A 19,961-nucleotide genomic window follows, 5' to 3' on the forward strand; every position below is an offset into this window, starting at 1 on the left:
GCAGGCGGAAGACCTGCAGGGTCCCGTTCAGAAAAAGGCCCGTCAGGACCTCGAGCCCAAGAATAAAAAGACCCTGTTTCTCTTAGACACCCGGTTAGCAAGGCAACATCGCAGACCTCCTGCCCTGGACACTTACCACCCCGGTCCTGCTGCGGCCGGGTTTAGCCGACCCAGCGAGGAAGGAAGCCGAAAGAGCCAGGTTTTTGCCGAGGGGGAGCGATGTCTGCGACGCACCGGAAGCGGCTCCGAGGAAGGCCTGTGGGAGTCTCGGAGACGTGTCTGTCTGTGAGGCGCTGGGTGCACTTCCCCAGGGCTCTGGGCTAGGAAGGCAGCGGCGAGGTGCCTCCCCACGTACCCTTCGCGGGCCCAGCCGAGCAGCGTGGGGCGAAGGCGGCGGCGAAGGCCCGGGCTGGGAGCGTTGGCAGCCGGAGTCCCAGCCATGGCCGAGTCTGTGGAGCGGCTGCAGCAGCGGGTCCAGGAGCTGGAGCGGGAACTTGCCCAGGAGAGGAGTCTGCAGGTCCCGAGGAGCGGCGACGGAGGGGGCGGCCGGGTCCGCATCGAGAAGATGAGCTCAGAGGTGGTGGATTCGAATCCCTACAGGTAACCTGCGTCGCCGGTGGGAGGCAGGCGCGGGGGACGAGGTCAGGCTCCGTGAGGTCAGAAGGGAGGCGCTTCCCACGTCCCGCTCATGGGGACGCCCGCCACTCTTCTCTTGGTCTGCGAATCTTGTTCCCAAATGGGCAAGGCCACATCTTAGTACTGATCGGAAGATATTCTTTCTCTTTTTAAAAAACCTCCAGTGAGTCAGCCATATGGTGCTGCTCCTGTGCCTGCTGAGGACGTGTGTCCAGTTTCCTATCACCCTTGCCTCTTAATTAGTCCGTCTCGCTGTGTATAAGACTGATAGTAAGAACTTTCAGAAGATGAGATCAAATGTAAAACCTGCTAAGGTAAACTTTGAGTTTCATTAAAGGCTTATCAATACATCTTACATGGGGTCGGGGCGGGGGAGAGCGGGGTTAGCTCTAATCTGAGATATTCGGGTGTTCCTTAACATCTCAAACCATTCGACATTACTAAGACTGCCCAGGCCTCTCTTTTCTTCTTTCCTAACAAAGCTTGTCAATTCAGCAGATGGAATATAGTGCAATGGTTAAGGGTAAGGACTCTACCGCCAGACTGATTGCAATTCAAATCTAACTACTCTCTTCATAACTGCCTAACCTTAGGCAAGTTTTGAAACTTTCCGCTTCAGCTTCTCACCTATACGATGAAGATAATAGTAATATCTATCTCTGTCATAGTTGTGGGGATTGAAAAAATCAGTATGTATAAAGGTCTTAGAGTAGTCCTTGTACATGGCAAGCCTTATACAAGATTTTATTGCTAGGTGCATTTAGTAGCAAGCAGTTATTGAGCTTTCACTGTGCTAAGCACTTTACATGCATTGTCTCCTCCCACCAAAACCCTATGAGATTGCTACTGTTTTACCCCCCATTATATAGGTGAGAAAATTGAGGCTTAGAGAGCCACCTCGGTTTCATGCCTTGGTAGTAAATAATAAGGCCTGTCTTGCATTAGATTTGTCTTAATGTAAAATTCTCATGGACCATCTCCCCAGTAAAAACAATTAAGTCGTGTAGCTAAAAATTGTATAGTGTTAAAGTAGATAATGAAGATTTTATTGTTGCTTTTTTCCTTTAAAGAGCATAAGAGTTTTGATTTTTAAAAAAGGTTTTAGTTTGTGATATGTAAAGCCTCAGTAGAAGTCTTAGGGTGCACTGTTTTAACTGTGTTGCCAAATATGAAGGGTTAATGGTCCAAAATTTTTAGAGATTAAATAAGCATGAACTGACATCTCTAATCAGAATAAGTGGAAACTATTTGACATTTTTAAAACATTTTAAAATTTTACAAATGAAGACTTTGAAATTTTCCCTCCAGAATGAAAAGCAGAGGAATATGGGTCAGGAATTTAAGTTGTCCTTCAGACACTATTTAATATGAGATGATCCCTTGACATTGTAATTATAACAAACAAGACTTTCAGAACTCAAGTCTAAATATTTAGTATTTTCTATCTGATTTGCACCATTGACTTTGTTAAAATTGCTATACAGGAGATGGCAGTTTGATACCCAAAGCTGTTCACTGGTATATGGAATTTTAATAAAGTTCAGCTTTAATTTTTTGAATTGTTCATGCAGCAAATATTTACTGAGTACATTTTTGTCTCCAGTCCTCCTTGACAATATTATTTACATTGTATTGAGTACTTATTATGCACAGACACTGTGAATATAAAGTAGACATGGTCTTTTCCCTCTAGAGCTTACCAGATGAGTGTGAGATAAATAGAAAAGTAAACGTGCCATTGCAGTACAGGTGATAAGAATTATGATAAAGTACAGTGTTATTACTGATAAAGTACAGGTTATTGAATTATGATAAAGTACAAAAGGTTATAGGAAAGGGATATGTATGTATTAACACCATTTTAATTGCTTCAAGAGATACAAAAGAAATATAAAGCCCCTGACTTTTGCTTCAGTTTGAGAGACTACATGGATGTGAGATATTAAACAACACAAGTAACCGTAAAATTATGTGTTATGGAATATAGTTATAAGCATGTGGAAAAACTGGAGAGGCTTTGAGATTAGAAAACCTGGTATCAAATCCTGGCTCAGAAACCCAGATCAGAATACCATTCGCCAGTTAGCTGATTTTGGGCAGTTGATTAACCCAAACCGTTTCCCTCATCTGTAAAAGGGGGTTGCCATCTATGCTTCTCAGATTATTTAAAGATTGAAGGGAGCATCAAGGTAAGGATAGCAAATTCCTGTGATGGATCGGCCATCACTGTCTACCCAACCTCACTAAAGTGATAGTAAAGGAATTTTTTAAAAGAAAACTCCCATTGAAAATATAAAGGGTTCGTATTAATAACTAATGGGGAGGGGTGAGTCCCTGTACTTGATTATAGTAACAATTTGGAAACTAGAGAAGGGATGGGTGAAGGTAACTGATTTAATAGATTCAGAGAAGTTTAATCTTAAGCTTGCAACCCAGTTTATTGCAAGAATCCCTCAAAAGGCTCAGGAATAGGCACAGGTACTTGCAGAACTTCAGGTAGGGCTAAAAAAAACTTTCAGTTGAAAATCTGTTGAAGAAACAAAAGCCCCAGATCCCCTACTCCACTGTGGGTAACTGGGCAAACACTCCTTCCCTACCAGAAGAGGAGAGTAGAGATTTATTCATTAGAAAGAGTAAAATAGAAGATTTCCAAGAATAATTGGGGCAGGTCTTTGTACCTGAAGGAAGGGGTAAACTGATTGTTTACATGCTGAATGCTGCGACTGAATGTAAACTAAATGCTTACATACTGAATGCCGAGACTCCCAGCCTTGCTTCTTCACTTCCAACAGCTGATTGTGGGGTTGGAACTCCAACTCAGGTTGGAGTTTGAAAGATTATTCTCTAGTGAATCTGATAGAGCCAAGAGGAAAGACTGAAAGACACTGACATTGTGGGTTTCTCAACTAAATAGTCTGGCCAGATCACCCTACAGTGAAGTCCAAAGTCAAACAGTATTGCCTATATTGTTACCTTTATTAGTGTCCCACACTTAAATATGAACAGAACAAAGGATGAAAGAAACTTCTAACATGAAAGAAATAAAATAAAAATAGCAACTTGGATAGACTATGTAAGATAAACACATCCCCCTAAGTTATCATTAGTATCCTTAGATGAGAGAAGATATAGTACAAATGATACAGGAACAAGGTGCAGAGTATTTAGATAATCAGGAATTCTTGCAAATGGAGATGGTAATAGAAATGAAAATCTTAATAGAAGTGTTGGAAAATAAAGTTGAAAGAAATCATCCAGAGAACAGAGCAGAAAACTAAAATAGTAGATAACTGGAGAAAGAAGATAAAGGACAAATCCAGATGGTCCAACTTCCAAATAATAGGAGTTCCAGACAGTCCAGGAAAAACAAACCAAACAAGGAAGTAACCAGATTCTTCAAGGACATTTCCCAGAACTGAAAATGTGAGTTTTCATTTTGAAAGGGTCCACTAAAAACTCAGCACAAGGTATGAGAACAGATTCACATTAAGGCACACTATGAAATTTTACAAGCTAGGAGACACTGGAGCAATACTTTAAAATGTTGAAAGACAATTCTAACTTTAGACTTCTTTACCAAGTTAAACTATCGATTAAGAGTATATGTGTAGCTTCCCACAATTATGCCCTTTGCTTTGTCATTTTTATAAAGAATAATTTTGATAAGGAACATTTTCAGACATGAAAGTTCTCAAAATTTACCTCTGCCGTACCCTTTGCAAAACTACTGGAAGATGTTCTTCTAACCACAGCAAGAGAGTAAATTTAAAAATAATTGATGACAGTGTTTTGAACTGTCATGTGCATCAGAATTACTGGAGGGCTTGTTAAAGCAAATTGTTAGACTCCACATTCAAGATTTCTGATTCAGTGGATGATTATAGGGTAGGGCCTAAGAAATTGCATTTCTATTAAATTCTCAGGTGGTCCTGTTGCTGATCCATAGACACTTTAGAACTAGTGAGCTATAGCATACAGGAAACAGTGGATTAACACAGAATAAAGAAATTAAGAGACTTTGTAGTATAATGATGAAGGAAGAGCCTAGGAAGGGGGCTGTATGTGCAGTAAGTCTGGAGACAATCATGTCAGATTCTAGGAGATACATCTTTAAGAAGATGAAATTGATAGAATACCTCATGAATATGAATGTATCTAGAGGAACTTTAGATAACTAGTGGAAAGTTGGGGTGGAATTTGTGAAAAATACATAGGAAATTAAGCATCAGGAGAAACATACTTATTAACTTCAGGGTTGGGAGTTAGAGGAAAGGGTAAGTTTTAATATATTGCATAGCCCAGTTGTGAAGAGTTAACATCTAACCAAGATTAGCATCTAACAATATTGGGAGGTCGGTGGGATGGAAAATGTCTCTGTGCAGTGGGGATGAATGCTAAGAGCAAAATCTGATTCAGATAATTGACTAAAACTGAAAAGAAATAACAATGTTAGCATGTTGTTTAGGAATATGATGGTAATGGAGTTAAAAGTGAGGGAGAGGAAAATGGGGGTGGAGGCTGAATTTCCTAACAAGCCTGGTGGAACTATTTGACTCCTTAAAGTGAAGATGAATGGGAATTAATCATAGACTTAAACTGCAGATTACCAGTAACTAGTTAAAGCACCTGTTAGAGTCTTTGAATACAGTAGGTGCTTACTAAAAGTAGACATCATCCATTGTGGGCAGAGGCAACAAGAGAATGGAATTCCAGCCATGAATTTACTCTGATGATGGAGATCTGAGTGTTAAAACATTAAATATTTACATATTCTACCAAAGCGTAGAAAAATGTTGAAATTTAACTTTGACCCTTAACATTTAAGTAGTAGTCACAATCTTGGCTGCAAATCAGAATACATAGCTTTTAAAAACCAATCTTGTTTCATATGCTACACTTGGGAGAGTTTTTTTTAAAGGTACCTGGGTAATTTAGTTTCATCTGGTAAAAACCAGCCTGTAAGCATCCTCCTCTTTGAAACGATTAGTAATGATTATATTTTGGTGTTTATTTTCTGTGATGATGTATGTCTGTTTGTATTACTAATACCTAAAAGACTGTAAGCTTTAAAACATATTTTTCTTTGTTTTAAGCCGCTTGATGGCATTGAAACGAATGGGAATTGTAAGCGACTATGAGGTATGATAAACCCTTTCCAAGTTTTTGTAAGATTAATTCAGTAAATTAAAATAACTTCTGGTGACATATTTGATGAAGAGCTATTAACCAACATATACTATTTTGTATTTCACAGAAAATCCGTACCTTTGCCGTAGCAATAGTAGGTGTTGGTGGAGTAGGTAGTGTGACTGCTGAAATGCTGACAAGATGTGGCATTGGTAAGGTAAAAATATTTCTCTTTGCCTGTCATATAGGGAACTACTCACTCCTGGAGTAAATCAGGTACAAATTAGGATTTTTCTTCTTTACTAATGGCTTATTGACTTGCAGTGTATTAATCTAGATTGTTCTTTCTACTCGGGTTGAGACATATCCCCACCCAAACAAAAGGTGATATTAGACAAAGATTGTCTAATTGCGTTTAGAAACCTTTTTGTTTGAAGTAATATGTAAACAATTTGGATTTAGGTGTTTTAGATATAGAAACTTAGGAAAGAAGGTTGTTAATTTGATAAAGTGTGTGAAATACTGAAACATCTAACAAATATTTTATTAAACATATACCAGGCAGAATAGAAAACATGTACCTTTCCTACTCTTGATTTTGAACTAGAGAATGCTCTGGATGGATTTTTAAAAATTGGTACTCTTACTTTTTTCTAAAATTCATTTAGATTATGGGTTAGAAAGAAGTAACTTTCTTGTACCAGAATTCAGTCTACCAATCTTAGATTTATAAAGCCAAAGTCTATAATGTTAGATGCATAATGGTTGAATGAATAAGCTTTCCACAATTATATATCCTTTAATTTGTTGTTCTGGTAAAGGAATCATTCTCCCACAGTTTACCAATGCTTTCTAATATGTTGGTCTACCCCAAATTCTTAAAAGAAGGTGATTTCAAAATTGGCACTCACTTATCAATATAGAAATAACAACACCAAAATACTAAAAATGTTTATTGAAATTTTAATATCTTTCAGAAGATTTACAAAACCTGGACAAAAATTGCTTATAGCTGACTTAAGCACCCTGACTGATTGACCAGGGATAATAGAGATTATTGAGATTAGTGGCTCTCAAGTTTGAGTATGTTATCACAATTAGTTGGAAGCCTTATTAAAGCACAGATCAACAGATCCTACTCTGGTGGTTTTGATTTTATAGGTGTCAGGTGGACTTAATAATTGACATTGCTAACAAGCTCCCAGGTGATTCTGATGCTGATGTTCCTAGGATTACACCAGTAAGAACCACTGGATCCTTGCTACTCAAAGTCTAGTCCCTGAAGTAGTAACATCAGTATCAGCTCTCAATACCTACCTCAGACATACTGAATCAGAATCTGTATTTTAACACAATCCCCAAGTGATTCATTTGCATATTAAAGTTGGAGAAGTGCTCTTGCATCTCTAACAAGCTTCAGGTGATGCTAATGCAGCTAGACCAGGCCATTTTGAGTAGCAAAGAGGTAGGACGGTAGTTATATATGCTGTAGTGAGAATCACCTGGGAAGTTTTAAAAAATTCTGGTGTCCAGACTGCACCCCATAAGAAGTATCTCTGGGGATGAGGTACAAACATCTGTATTTTTAAAAATTCTCCAAGTGATTCCAGTGTGCCCTCAAGTTTGTAAACTGAGAATCTACACAGGTAAGTTTCAGGAAGTCTTTCTTTAATTTGTAAAACAGATAAATACGAAGTGAATTAATGAGGTTAAATAGGAAAGTAGAAGATGTTAGGAAACCCAGAGTCCATTTCTTATCCCTGAAGGCCTCTGGATCTCTTTAAAGTATCTGGGGTGCCTTGGATCACCAGATCTATATTCACTGCTTTATTTTAGAGATGAAGATACAGGCCTAAAAAGTGAAAGTGATTTACCCACAAGCAGAGCTAATTAGTGGCAGAGTTACAGCTCAGACCTTCTGTTCCTAAGTTTAATGTTTTCCGCAACTTATGTATAAACAAGCTATGAGGCAGAAACTCATTTAATACTTGGCCTGACCTAATAAATATTGATGAGCTTAAATAAACTGTGTTTTGGAGACTCTTAGGTAGGATTAGAAAATTTTGGAGAGTGTGAGATCTTTTCTAGTATTAAGGGCTATCTAGGTGTTATGGGTTAGGTTAATTTTTTTTCTTTTTAGTTTTTTTATTGAGAAGAAAATCCCATTTTTGTTTTTATTGTTTAGTGTGCTGAGAATTGTATTACAGAGTCACAGAATTTCATATGAAGAAGGGACAGGAAGTCCTTGGCTCTAGCCTGTTCTTATTGATAAGAAATGTGATCTAATGGCCATTTGTGTGTGTGTGTGTGTGTGTGTGTGTGTGTGTGAGACAAATGCTTTTTGAAACAGGCTTAAGTATATAGCAGGAAACAACAATTAACTGGTTTGTAATTCTATTTGGAATAATGTTTTAGCCATGTCACTGGTATATATTTTGTCATATACACAAAAGGAGTCAGGTTATACTATATTTTAAGTTACAGCACTTGTTTTCATCTTATTGAAAGATTTCATTTATCCAATGGATTCCTGGCTTTTAGCAAAAAATGGAAATGAAGTAGGATTTTGCCACAGTTTTAAAAAATGGAATGAAAGGGAATTAATCTTAATTTCTGAGTGAATTATTTAGAGAGGCAGCAAAGCATTGTGGTTGAGGCGCAGATGCTGGATTGAGAATGCTTGAATTTGAATCCCATTTTCACTTCATATTAGATGAGTGGCCTTTGGACAAGTGTTGTAGTTGCCTCATTTTTAAAATAAGGATAATAGTACCTACATGCCTCACATGAGCATTCAATGAATTAATATATGGCACCTAGTGTTGTAGAGTTAGCTAATATTATTATCAAACTGCTAAACTAATTAAATGTAAAGCTCTCTCATTTATTTTTTGATATGTTTAGTTTTTTGGTATGTTTTTCATCAGAATACCACTATTTTCATTTTAGTTGCTACTCTTTGATTATGACAAGGTGGAACTAGCCAATATGAATAGACTTTTCTTCCAGCCTCATCAAGCGGGATTAAGTAAAGTTCAAGCAGCAGAACATACTCTGAGGTAAATGGAATAGCAATCAAGTACCATATTCAGTGAAATCTTACTTTATGTATTTGATATGAGTTAATATAAATGGATCTTAATTTTTCTCTATAAAATGCAGATTTCACTTGTACAAAGAAGTCTCTTACCTGTTGGACATGGGTTGGCAAACTTTTTATGTATAGGGTTAGATAATAAATATTTTAGTCTTTGAGGGCCAGATGTTCTCTGTTGGAACTGTTAGTTGCAGTTTGATAGCAGCTGTAGGCAACACAAACATGAATGAGCATGTCTGTGCTCCAAGAAAATTCTATTTTTGGACTCCGAAATTTGAATTTCATACAATTTTTAATTTTTTTAATTAAAAAATAAAATTTTTTTGAGACAGTCTCACCCTGTCACCTAGATTGGAGTGTAGCGACACAATCTTGGCTCACTGCACCTCCGCCTCCCAGGCTCAAGCTATCTTCGCATCTCAGCCTCCTGAGTAGCTAGGACTACAGGCACGTGCCACCATGCCTCGCTAATGTTTTGCATTTTTAGCAGAGACGGGGTTTTGCCATATTGCCCAGGTTGGTCTCGAACTCTTGGGACTCAAGCCATCTGCCCACCTAGCCCTCCCAAAGTGCTAGCATTGCAGGCATGAGTCACTGTGCCTGGCTGATACAATTTTTATATGTCATAAAATGTTCTTTTGATTCTTTTCCCAACCACTTAAAAATGAAAAAAAATTCTTAGCCTGAAGGCTGCACAAGAACAGGTGGTGAGCCAGATTTGGCCCATGGGCCACAGTTCACCAATCCCTGCTTTAGGGATTTTCTTTGTGGCCCCAAATTTGTTCTTAACTGAGTAAGGAAGTGAGGCTGAGCTGTAGGTAGTTACTGGACATGGTTAAGTCTTAATTCCCAACACTTATATTGATTGGGGTGGGAACAGTTTTGTAATCTTTATGACAAAAATGAACCTAGTCCTTGAAGTGTGAGATAAAAGAGATAGAAAAGGACTTTGGGTTTTCTTTGAATAGCTTGAATTCGCTTCTCTAAGGTATGTTAAATGCCCTTTAGCTCTTTCATCTCTTTTCCTCACAGCTTTTTCTTACTACAGCTACTAGTAGTAGTCTTTTTAAAAACATTTTTTTAGAGACAGGGTCTCACTCTGTCCCCCAGGTTGGGGTGCAGTGGGTGCGATGATAGCTCACTGTAGCCTTGAACTCCTGGACTCAAGTAATCCTCCCACCACAGCCTCTTGAAATGCTAGGATTACAGGTTTATAATCATTCCCTTTTTCCTTCTTAGGAACATTAATCCTGATGTTCTTTTTGAAGTACACAACTATAATATAACCACAGTGGAAAACTTTCAACATTTCATGGATAGAATAAGGTAAAATTTTAATTTATGTATATTTTGTATAATGTCCAGCCCAAGTATTAGAAAATTATTAGAAAAATCTATGGATTAATCCAATGAATGGAAGATTGATATATATTTTTCCATTTTTTTAGTACAGTAATTTTTGTGTAATTTTTATGTATTAGAATATCATTTAAAGGTATATATTGTCCAAAAACAATTAAAAATAAAAAGCAAACAAGCAAAAAACCCCTGTAAGTTACAATACAAGAAGAGAACCTCAACTTCTAAGTTCTGTGTTCTAGATTATATTTCTGTCTGAAAATGGTTTTCTTCAGAGACTGTCAGACCACCACTGAAATAATGAATTGCATTCAATTAGCTTTTATTATATTTGTAATGAAGCATGAATAAAAATGTGAAAGCTGGTAGTGAAAAAGTAACTGTTGTGAACATACTTTATACTTCCTTCACCCTTGTAGTTCTTGTAAAATAAGTAATACTACAATGATACTGTAGTATCATTGATGTTATATTTATAAGTTACTCAATACTTGATATATACAATATCTTTAATATTACATATTTATTATGTGATAATTATAGTCAAACATTTAATGAAAGAATAAATGTTGGACTGAACAAGTAAGTATAATGTATTAGAGTGTATTTTGTGTTCTGATGTTTTTCAAACTTATTTTCTTTGACTAGTAATGGTGGGTTAGAAGAAGGAAAACCTGTTGATCTAGTTCTTAGCTGTGTGGACAATTTTGAAGCTCGAATGACAATAAATACAGTGAGTATTCCTGCTGTGCAAGATATATTCATGGATTTATCTGTTTTCCTGTATATTCTATCAGTATATAATCCCCATCCTAAGAACAGTTCTGAATGTAAACCCTTTTCTGTGTTTTATTTGTAATGTTCTCTTAGCCTACTCTTAAAATCTATTCTATTAGCTTTGGGACCTAGACTGTCTAGCCTTGCTGCTGTGACATATGTTATAGTATCCTACTCTTTTTGCTGGTAAACTATAAAACAGCAAATACCTCTGATGTATAATTCTTAAATTAGTATCTTATAATCTTGGTCACCATTAGTTTTAGCTTTTGTTATTTTATAAATGTATAAATATGTATAAATTGCCTAAAAACCTGGTTTCTCAAAAATAAAAATAATTATTTTCCTTTTGAATATTGTTTTTAACTTTTCAGATGATATTTTGGCATTTTCTTGTTCCTGAAATTATTTTAGAAAAGTGAAATTTCACATTAATTTAACAAGAAATCCAATAAACTTTGATTCAATTTAATAACATTTACTGACTGCGTCTTGAATACTGTCACTTTACTCTTTAGAGTATGGTAATTACCAAGGAATTCCATTATCTTACAACTTGCCTCATTTGTTCTGAAAATTAATTTTAAAAGACCTTGGTAATCCATTCAGTTAGAAGAATTTATTGTAAATTACTTCTTGCTCTTTTATTTTTTTTCCTTATGTGTTCACCCATTTCTACTAAGGCTTGTAATGAACTTGGACAAACATGGATGGAATCTGGGGTCAGTGAAAATGCAGTTTCAGGGCATATACAGCTCATAATTCCTGGAGAATCTGCTTGTTTTGCGGTATGCATTATTCTTTTTGGAGTATTCTTCACTGTTAGGTACTCGAGTTCTAGGGGCACTGAAAATGTATTACAATTCAAAGAAAAAACAAACTTGGATGGAATACTATTTGGAACATCTCATACTTTTTCTTTTTTTTGAAATGTGTTTTCTTTTATTTTTCATGTAGTGTGCTCCACCACTTGTAGTTGCTGCAAATATTGATGAAAAGAGTCTGAAACGAGAAGGTGTTTGTGCAGCCAGTCTTCCTACCACTATGGGTGTGGTTGCTGGGATCTTAGTACAAAATGTGTTAAAGTAAGTCAGGGCTAATTTTTCTGAATAGTCTTGTATGCTTTCAATAAACATAAATATATTTCACAAAGCATTTCAGAAATTGAAATTACAAGCTAAGTATATAGTTACTTTAAACTTAAATGTAGTTTTAAATGTTTTATATATGTATATGTGCAAATTCTATTTTATATATGTATGTCTACTTTTCATATATATTGCTATATTAAATATTACATATAATACATGTGTGCATATTCATACATGAATATATGTGAATGTCAGTTACTTCCTGCATTTGGAATAGCTTTTATTAAATGATACAATGGTAGTGGCATATTTATTTATGAAACATTAACCAAATGATTTATATCTTTTCAAGTCTGTCCAGTGGATGGAGACTTAAACACACTTGTTTCTACTATCTTGATTTAAGTCTTACCAAAAATAAACCAAATGTGACTAAACAGTAATTATTAATGTTAATGTAATTAAACATTAGTGTTACTGTAAATTTTACATTTACATAAAATGTTAACATTTATATTAGTGTTAATATAAAACACATTAACAATACTTAAAAAAAAAAAATTCTTAAAATCTGCTTTTGGATACTTCTGCTATCCAAAAACAAATATCCAGCAACTGTACTATCTAAACTATAGCTAAAAAGAAGGAAAAAGATTTCTTTGCTGCTGAAATTTATGTCACAGTTTATGAATCAACTCATACTTTATTAAAAGCAGAGCCCCTTTAGGTGTTCTCTAATTCAGGCCATTTATTTTCCCTCATTTTACAACTTTAATAAGCTTAGTTGTATTCCCTAAGCCTCCAATATAGTAAGAACAAACTGCAACAAGACACAAGGTACCAATCAATAAGAAGTGTCAGTTGCGAGCAAAGAAATGGAAAAAAGGCATACATATAAACTCTCAAAGTAATGGTCTAGGGCTATTTCATATAAGAGCAAATAGCGTGTTTAGACAGTAGTAGGACCTGTCTAAACAAAACATTTTATAGTATGATACAAAAAAGGAGAAAAGAATCATGGCTAACAAAGTATTCTCTTAAGGATGTGTCCTATTTAGCTAGCCCCTCTATTGATAGTCATTGAGGCTACTTAATTCTCTTTTTTTTATTAACAATGCTGTAGGCTACATCTTGTATATATCTTTGAAAACTAGATTGATCTCTCTTCTTTTTGTTTTTTTGGAGACAAGGTCTCACTGTTGCACAAGCTGAAGTTCAGTGGCTCAGTCATGGCTCACTGCAGCCTCAACCTCCTGAGCTCAAGTGATCCTCCCACCTCAGCCTTCCAAGTAGTTGGAAGTACGGGTGTATGCCACAATGCCTGGCTAATTTTTGTATTTTTTGTAGAGACAAGGTTTCACCATGTTGCTCAGGCTGGTCTTGAACTCCTGAGCTCAAGTGATCTGCCCACCTCAGCCTCCCAAAGTGTTGGGATTACAGGCATGAGCCACTGTGCCCAGCCTAGAGTTTTCTATAGCACCTTTTTTTTTTTTTTTTTTTTTTTTTGAAAACAGGGTTTCACTCTGTCACCCAGGCTGGAGTGCAGAGGCACAAAGGCACAATCTCGGCTAACTGCACTCTTCCAGATTCAAGTGATCCTCCTACCTTAGCCTCCCAGGTAGCTGTGACTACAAGCACCCACCACCACGCCCAGCTAATGTTTTTGTACTTTTTGTAGAAACAGAGTCTCCCTATGTTCCCCAGGCTGGTCTTGAACTCCTGGGCTCGAGCAGTCTGCCCATATCGACCTCCTAAAGTGCTAGGAGTTACAGGCATGAGCCACTGTGCCTGGCCTATAGTACACATTTTTTAAAGTAGAATTTCTGAATTTATGAAATATTTACTAAATTTCTCCTGCAAAAGGATTATACATTTGTATCATAGTTTAGGAGTACCTGGTTCACCCATACCTTTTATAACTTGGAGTATCATCAAACTCTGTAATCTTTGTCATTCTGGTGGGTAAAAAATAGGCATTTAATTTTTGTTTTTATTTGTGAAAAAGGTTGAACACTTACATTCTTCTGTGAATTATCTGCTAATAGTTGTTGCTCTTTTTTGTCTTGTATATTAAGAATGTGTATTTGCAAATATTTTTCTTTTGTCATTTATCTTTTTTATGTGATTTTCTCTGTATAGAAGCTTTTATTATGTTAGTGCAAAGGTAATTGCGGATTTTGCCATTACTTTTAACAAAAACTGCAATTACTTTTGCACCAACCTAATAAAAGACATCAGATTGGCCGGGTGCAGTGGCTCACGCCTATAATCCCAACAATTTGGGAGGCCAAGGCAGGCAGATTGCTTGAGCCCAGGAATTCGAGACCAGCCTGGGCAACATGGCAAAGCCCCATCTTTACAAAAAAAAATACAAAAATTAGCCAAGCTTGGTGGTGCTTGCCTGTAGTCGCAGCTACTTGGGAGGCTGAGATGGGATTGCTTGAGCCTGGGAGGGTGAAGCTACAGTGAGCCATGATCACGCCACCTAACTCCAGCCTGGGCAACACAGTAAAAAGTACAGATTTGACTGGGAAGAGGGCAGGAGTGAGCTGGAGGCACATGGGATGCTGAAAATGTTCTGTATCTTGATCTGGTGATGGTTACATGAAAGACTCATACAAAATTTTATTGAGTTATACATTTAAGATTGTGCATTTTATAGTAAGTTACATACAAAAATGTTAAAAAAAAATTAAGTGGCTTTCTTAATTATCTCAGGGATTTAAAAAATACACTTCTCCCACACTTTAGCTTCTCTGAAATCAGCATGCTTCTTGAAGTTGTTGACGTGTAATAGTTTAGCTGCCAGCATTTTATCTTTGTTAGAGGTTCAAAAAAAATAGTGTGTTCTACAGTTGATGAAATGGAGTAATCTTTTCTTTCCTTCATTCAATAAACACTGAAGCATCTACTATGAGCCAGGCACTGTAAATAAGATAAAATTTCTGTTTTCTGGATGCAGATTTCTGTTTTCTGGTTAAAAAAAATATATCATTACCTATTTCAAAGTTATTTTTTAAAAATTTAGCTGTTCTAGAATTTTCATGGTTTTAATTTCTTTATTTAAGTCTATTTTGATTTTTCTAGGTTTCTGTTAAATTTTGGTACTGTTAGTTTTTACCTTGGATACAATGCAATGCAGGATTTTTTTCCTACTATGTCCATGAAGCCAAATCCTCAGTGTGATGACAGAAATTGCAGGAAGCAGCAGGAAGAATATAAGGTATATGGCAATCTGTTAGAATGCATGAGGGATCATATTGCATAGGACAATAAATAAACAGATTTGGAATACAAGATAAATGGTTAATTTATTCACCATACTTCAAAAATGAATGTTCTTTCTTGCTTTTGGTATGATAAAAAGCCTGTCTGAATTCTTGATTAATGTTTAGAGAACTGAGAATGAGTAAGAACACTTTGATGCTGTTTGATTTCTACAGAAAAAGGTAGCAGCACTGCCTAAACAAGAGGTTATACAAGAAAAGGAAGAGATAATCCATGAAGATAATGAATGGGGTAGGTATTCTTTTATAAATTGAAATGGCAGCATAAAACAAAACCTTTTATGGTAGCAAATCTAATAAGATTATACAAATTGAATAATTATTGCTTATTACATTCCTTAAAAACTGACATAGGATCAAATTTACAGGTATTGAGCTGGTATCTGAGGTTTCAGAAGAGGAACTGAAAAATTCTTCAGGTCCAGTTCCAGACTTACCTGAAGGAATTACAGTGGCATACACAATTCCAAAAAAGGTACTTCGAAAATATGATTTACCCATATGTAAATATCATATAAAATATTTATCTTCTTTCATCTTCATTCTAATTTGTAATGCCAATGAAGTATTTCCTGTTTTAGATATTTTATGCTATAGGCATTAAAATGTGAGAGAGAGGTATTCAGTGTTAATATGCAAATATTTATAGCTTATTTTAAACTTTTAAAACAGAATAAAATGGTTTTGTTCAATCATTAATGAACCAAGTATAATAGATTTTGATTAAATGAAGATCTCCTTTTTGTTTATTGGTAGTTTTAGCTACGATGTCATTTAAAAAAACTAGAGCTGTCAAGAATATTGAAATTACTGCCTTGTAAATCAAAAGACTGGTGAGGAATGTAAAAGACTTTGTCTTTCTTCTAAAAATTAGAAGATATTTGTTAAAGAAAATTTACTTTATAACCTTGTTGAGCATGGTCAAAACTTACTGATTATATATTCCTAAGCATCAAGAATTCTATATGGTTCTTTTTTCACTGTATTTCCCTTATTTGTCAATAGCAAGAAGATTCTGTCACTGAGGTAACAGTGGAAGATTCTGGTGAAAGCTTGGAAGACCTCATGGCCAAGATGAAGAATATGTAGATAATGGACTGGGATATATTTTATTTCTCATGTTAAAGCCTCTTCCCTTGAAATTAAAAAAAAAAATTTAACTGATAAAACTTAGGGCAACATTAATTAATGTATATTCTTACCTGAATTGTTATACTTTTTGAAAATCCTGTGACTTGCCTGTTTCTCCCCGCTCCAACGAAATCATTAATTTTCCTAAAATGTGTTTCATTCTAGTAAGAAAACCTCAAAGGATATTGTAGAATATAAATCTTACTTGAAAACATAGCTGTTGAAATGTTTTGGCCTTTTGGAGTGGGGGAAGGACAAATCTGATCCTGTAATCTTTTTCTTTCCAGTAATCGCTTGTGTCTGTTGCATGAGGACATGGACAATAAAGTAGTATATGATCCTCAGATACAGGGAGAAGGACAAGGCATACGGCTTATTGATTAGAGCTGGCAAGCATCTGCTCATTATGTTTGGAATTGCTTTCTATAAGAAAATTGCCCACTAATACTAACTTGATCAACAATGAATTAAAATAGTTAACCTATGAAATAACATCCTCTTAAATGTTTGCTGATGAAATACAAGTTGAAATGTAGTTATTGGAAAAGTCTGTAACCTGCGGATTATATATATTCAAAGTGAGACAAAGGCAAATAAAAAGCAGCTATCTTCATGAATAGACAAAGTTGATTTCAGGAAGTATAAATTATATTCTGCACCGACCAATGAACAGAAATTATTGCATCTGTGGAACATATATCTGGAGTTACTATACTTTACTGAAGAGCAAGGCATAAATTTAGACTAAAATCCATCCAGATTACACTCATTCTTTAGGCTACTCCTGGATACTTCATTTAAATTTGATTTTCGAGGTCGTGAGATGTCGGCAAGGTTTGTCCTGTATATTAGGCATAAAGGAAAAGTTCTAAACTGCCTCTGCAATGACTTATAGTCAGTGGAAGAGTATCACTTTCCCCGATCATGACCACTAAACTGTAAATTGATATAAATCAGTTTTCTCTTGAGTTACACCCAAGTAATGAAGACTTAAGAGAACCTTGGTTGAAATAAATTTCCAATAATTTGGAGACTCATAAATACCATGCAGGTGTAACCACTGCCAGTAGGCTGTTTCTATGCTTACTTCCTATTTTGATTTTTACTTTGAAGATAGATAGGAATATCTAAATTATATCTCTAGGGAGAAAATGTCGTAAGAAATTAAAAGTACATCCCTGATTGTAAAATAAAGTTAAAAAAACTGATTTCAGAAAGTCTCAAATACCAAATGTTCTCAATATATTAGTTTTGAGATGCTAGGATTATACTGTGATTCTTATGTTTATAGTAAAGTCTGGAAAGCAGGAGGATAGTTTTTTTAGCCTGGAAACTTATTTATGTTGCCTTGGTGAGTCTTTTATCATTTTTTAAAAATTTAGCTTATTGAACTGTAAAATAGCTTTTCTAGTATGAGAGATGTTTTGAATTTAAAAAATGAAATGCAGTTTTTCAAAAATAAATTTCCTTTGGAAATTCTTGCATATCAATTTAGTAAGGTTTTATAAAATTTTACAATTTGATAAAGTATCATATCTAGAATTCACTGTCTTCTATCTGCTCTCAAGTTGGCATTGCATCACTGCCTGTGTCTTACACTGCACCAAATGTTACTTAATTGACCTAACTTTTTTCGTCTAATATCTTTCATTAAAAACAATTGGATTATTTTACCAGAAAAAAAAATCTGGTAATAGAGATGTTGCTATCCTAGAATACTCTCTTGACAGTCTGCATGCCATGAAAACTTGCATAAGAAGGCAGCTGATTATGAAAAATTAATCATCATTGAATTTAGTATTACTAAACTCATAGGATTTGTCCAGATTTGTAAACACTATTGATTCTAATGTGAAAGATGGAAAAGCAGTCCCAAAATTGGCTTAGCACAGACTCTAAATGATAGTAAAACAACATATATTCAACTTTAATTCCTGTCTCATTGTTAATGGGAAGTTAGTTATGGTTCTACTTAAATGTTGTAGAGAAAATAAGTATTACTAGTTTCTTCTCATAAAAATACTCCCTGGATACGTACACTGAACAACACAAAAAACGTAATGGCCACTTAAGAATATTATTTATTTATTTATTTATTTATTTTTTTGAGACAGAATCTCACTCTGTTGCCCAGGCTGGAGTGCAGTGGCATGATCTCAGCTCACCACAACCTCTGCCTCCCAGGTTCAAGCGATTCTCCTGCCTCAGCCTCCCAAGTAGCTGGAATTACAGGTGCCCGCCACCACGCCTGGCTAATTTTTGTATTTGTAGTAGAGGCGAGGTTTCACCATGTTGGCCAGGCTGGTCTCGAACTCCTGACCTCAGGTGATCCACCCATCTTGGCCTCCCAAAGTGCTGGGATTACAGGTGTGAGGCACCATGCCCAGCCAAGAATATTTATTAAAGGAAGCTTTGATCCCTGCATTACATTTTTTTCATATTTCCCTTTCTGTAATCTCAGCACTTTTGGAGGCTGAGGCGGGTAGATCAAGAGGTCAGGAGTTCGAGACCAGCCTGACCAATGTGGCGAAACCCTGTCTCTACTAAAAATACAAAAATTAGCTGGGCATGGTGGTACGTGACTGTAATCCCAGCTACTTACGAGGCTGAGGCAGGAGAATCGCTTGAACCCGGGAGGCAGAGGCTGCAGTGAGCTGAGATAGCGCCACTGCACTCCAGTCTGGAAAACAGAGTGAGACTCTGTCTCAAAAAAAAAGGTATTGATGAATAAAAATTATAACTAGAATAAATAAGTACTCTACCAATTCAGATTTATAATTGAGTTGTCTGAAAGCTACCTTTTTCATTGTGAAGGTGCATATTAATGTGAATAAAATATTCCTATTTGAGAACTTCAAATATGCATACACAAAGATATTCCAGCTATTTTTATCTTCTTAAGTATGTATTCTACATGAGAACGTTTGGGTTGGTAGTAAAATAAGTAGTAATATCAAAATATAGTTTATTATGTTTAAATTTCATTCTTTTGGAATATATAATTTTGAGTGATCATGTCTCCAACTATAGTTATTCAGGCACAAATTTTGGAGGTACAAAGAATAAATAATATTCTTAAGGTAGTTTTTCCTTTTATCAGGGTTCTTCTAGAGTACTGGTCTCAGATTATTTTCTAAAGCAGTTTTTCTAAGGTGATAAACTGAACACATTACTTACTATGTATTAAATTACTTGTACCACTAAATAATCAAATTCTAAGCTACAACAGCTTAATTCTAAAATCATTGTCTGGTATATTTGTGTTTTCAATTACTTTGTGTCTTTCACAGCTGCCGAACCCAGAAAGATATGTAAGGTATGTTATGGTTATAGTTTATCTTCTATTTTTCCCTCTTGAACTACTCCCAAAGGAGGAAGAAGGATGCTCATTATATACTGCCTCATTTCTTTTCAAATTACCACTATAGTGCTGTAGAGTTATACCACTGCTTCTCA

The 19,961-nt window shown here is 35.7% G+C and overlaps 2 protein-coding genes across 6 annotated transcripts in view; one reads left to right on the forward strand and one right to left on the reverse strand.

Moving 5' to 3' along the window:
• The first annotated feature begins 205 nt into the window (after nt 1-205).
• UBA5 (ubiquitin like modifier activating enzyme 5) lies at nt 206-17,130 on the forward strand. Of its 4 annotated transcripts, XM_054482354.2 has the most exons (12): nt 206-600; nt 5,730-5,775; nt 5,891-5,980; nt 8,713-8,822; nt 10,100-10,186; nt 10,868-10,952; nt 11,680-11,784; nt 11,954-12,081; nt 15,175-15,310; nt 15,531-15,606; nt 15,743-15,849; nt 16,380-17,130. In XM_054482354.2, exons 1-12 carry the CDS (start codon nt 440-442, stop codon nt 16,461-16,463), a joined length of 1,215 nt encoding a protein of 404 aa, XP_054338329.1. In that variant the 5' UTR covers nt 206-439; the 3' UTR covers nt 16,464-17,130. The 4 variants fall into 4 exon arrangements, with proteins under 4 accessions (XP_054338329.1, XP_054338331.1, XP_063518237.1 ...); XM_063662167.1 differs by lacking the exon at nt 206-600 and having other exon boundaries at nt 5,749-5,775; nt 5,891-5,975; XM_054482356.2 differs by lacking the exons at nt 5,730-5,775; nt 5,891-5,980 and having other exon boundaries at nt 478-600.
• NPHP3 (nephrocystin 3) overlaps nt 15,843-19,961 on the reverse strand; it is a 46,587-nt gene continuing 42,468 nt past the window's right edge. For both annotated transcript variants that reach the window (XM_063662164.1, XM_054482346.2), the window contains one exon: nt 15,843-15,965. In XM_063662164.1, the coding sequence (XP_063518234.1) occupies nt 15,914-15,965 (52 nt within the window). In that variant the 3' untranslated portion in view covers nt 15,843-15,913. The remainder of the gene's footprint in view (nt 15,966-19,961) is intronic.

The sequence above is a fragment of the Pongo pygmaeus genome, chromosome 2, assembly GCF_028885625.2.
Source record: "Pongo pygmaeus isolate AG05252 chromosome 2, NHGRI_mPonPyg2-v2.0_pri, whole genome shotgun sequence".
NCBI lineage: Eukaryota > Metazoa > Chordata > Mammalia > Primates > Hominidae > Pongo > Pongo pygmaeus.

What these genes read in the sequence shown, in the direction of transcription:
- UBA5 (XM_054482354.2), top strand. Translation starts at nt 440, where the DNA reads ATGGCCGAGTCTGTGGAGCGGCTGCAGCAGCGGGTCCAGGAGCTGGAG. An exon ending in CTCGAATGACAATAAATACA is followed by an intron (nt 10,953 to 11,679) that starts GTGAGTATTCCT and finishes ATTTCTACTAAG; the next exon opens with GCTTGTAATGAACTTGGACA. An exon ending in CATACACAATTCCAAAAAAG is followed by an intron (nt 15,850 to 16,379) that starts GTACTTCGAAAA and finishes ATTTGTCAATAG; the next exon opens with CAAGAAGATTCTGTCACTGA.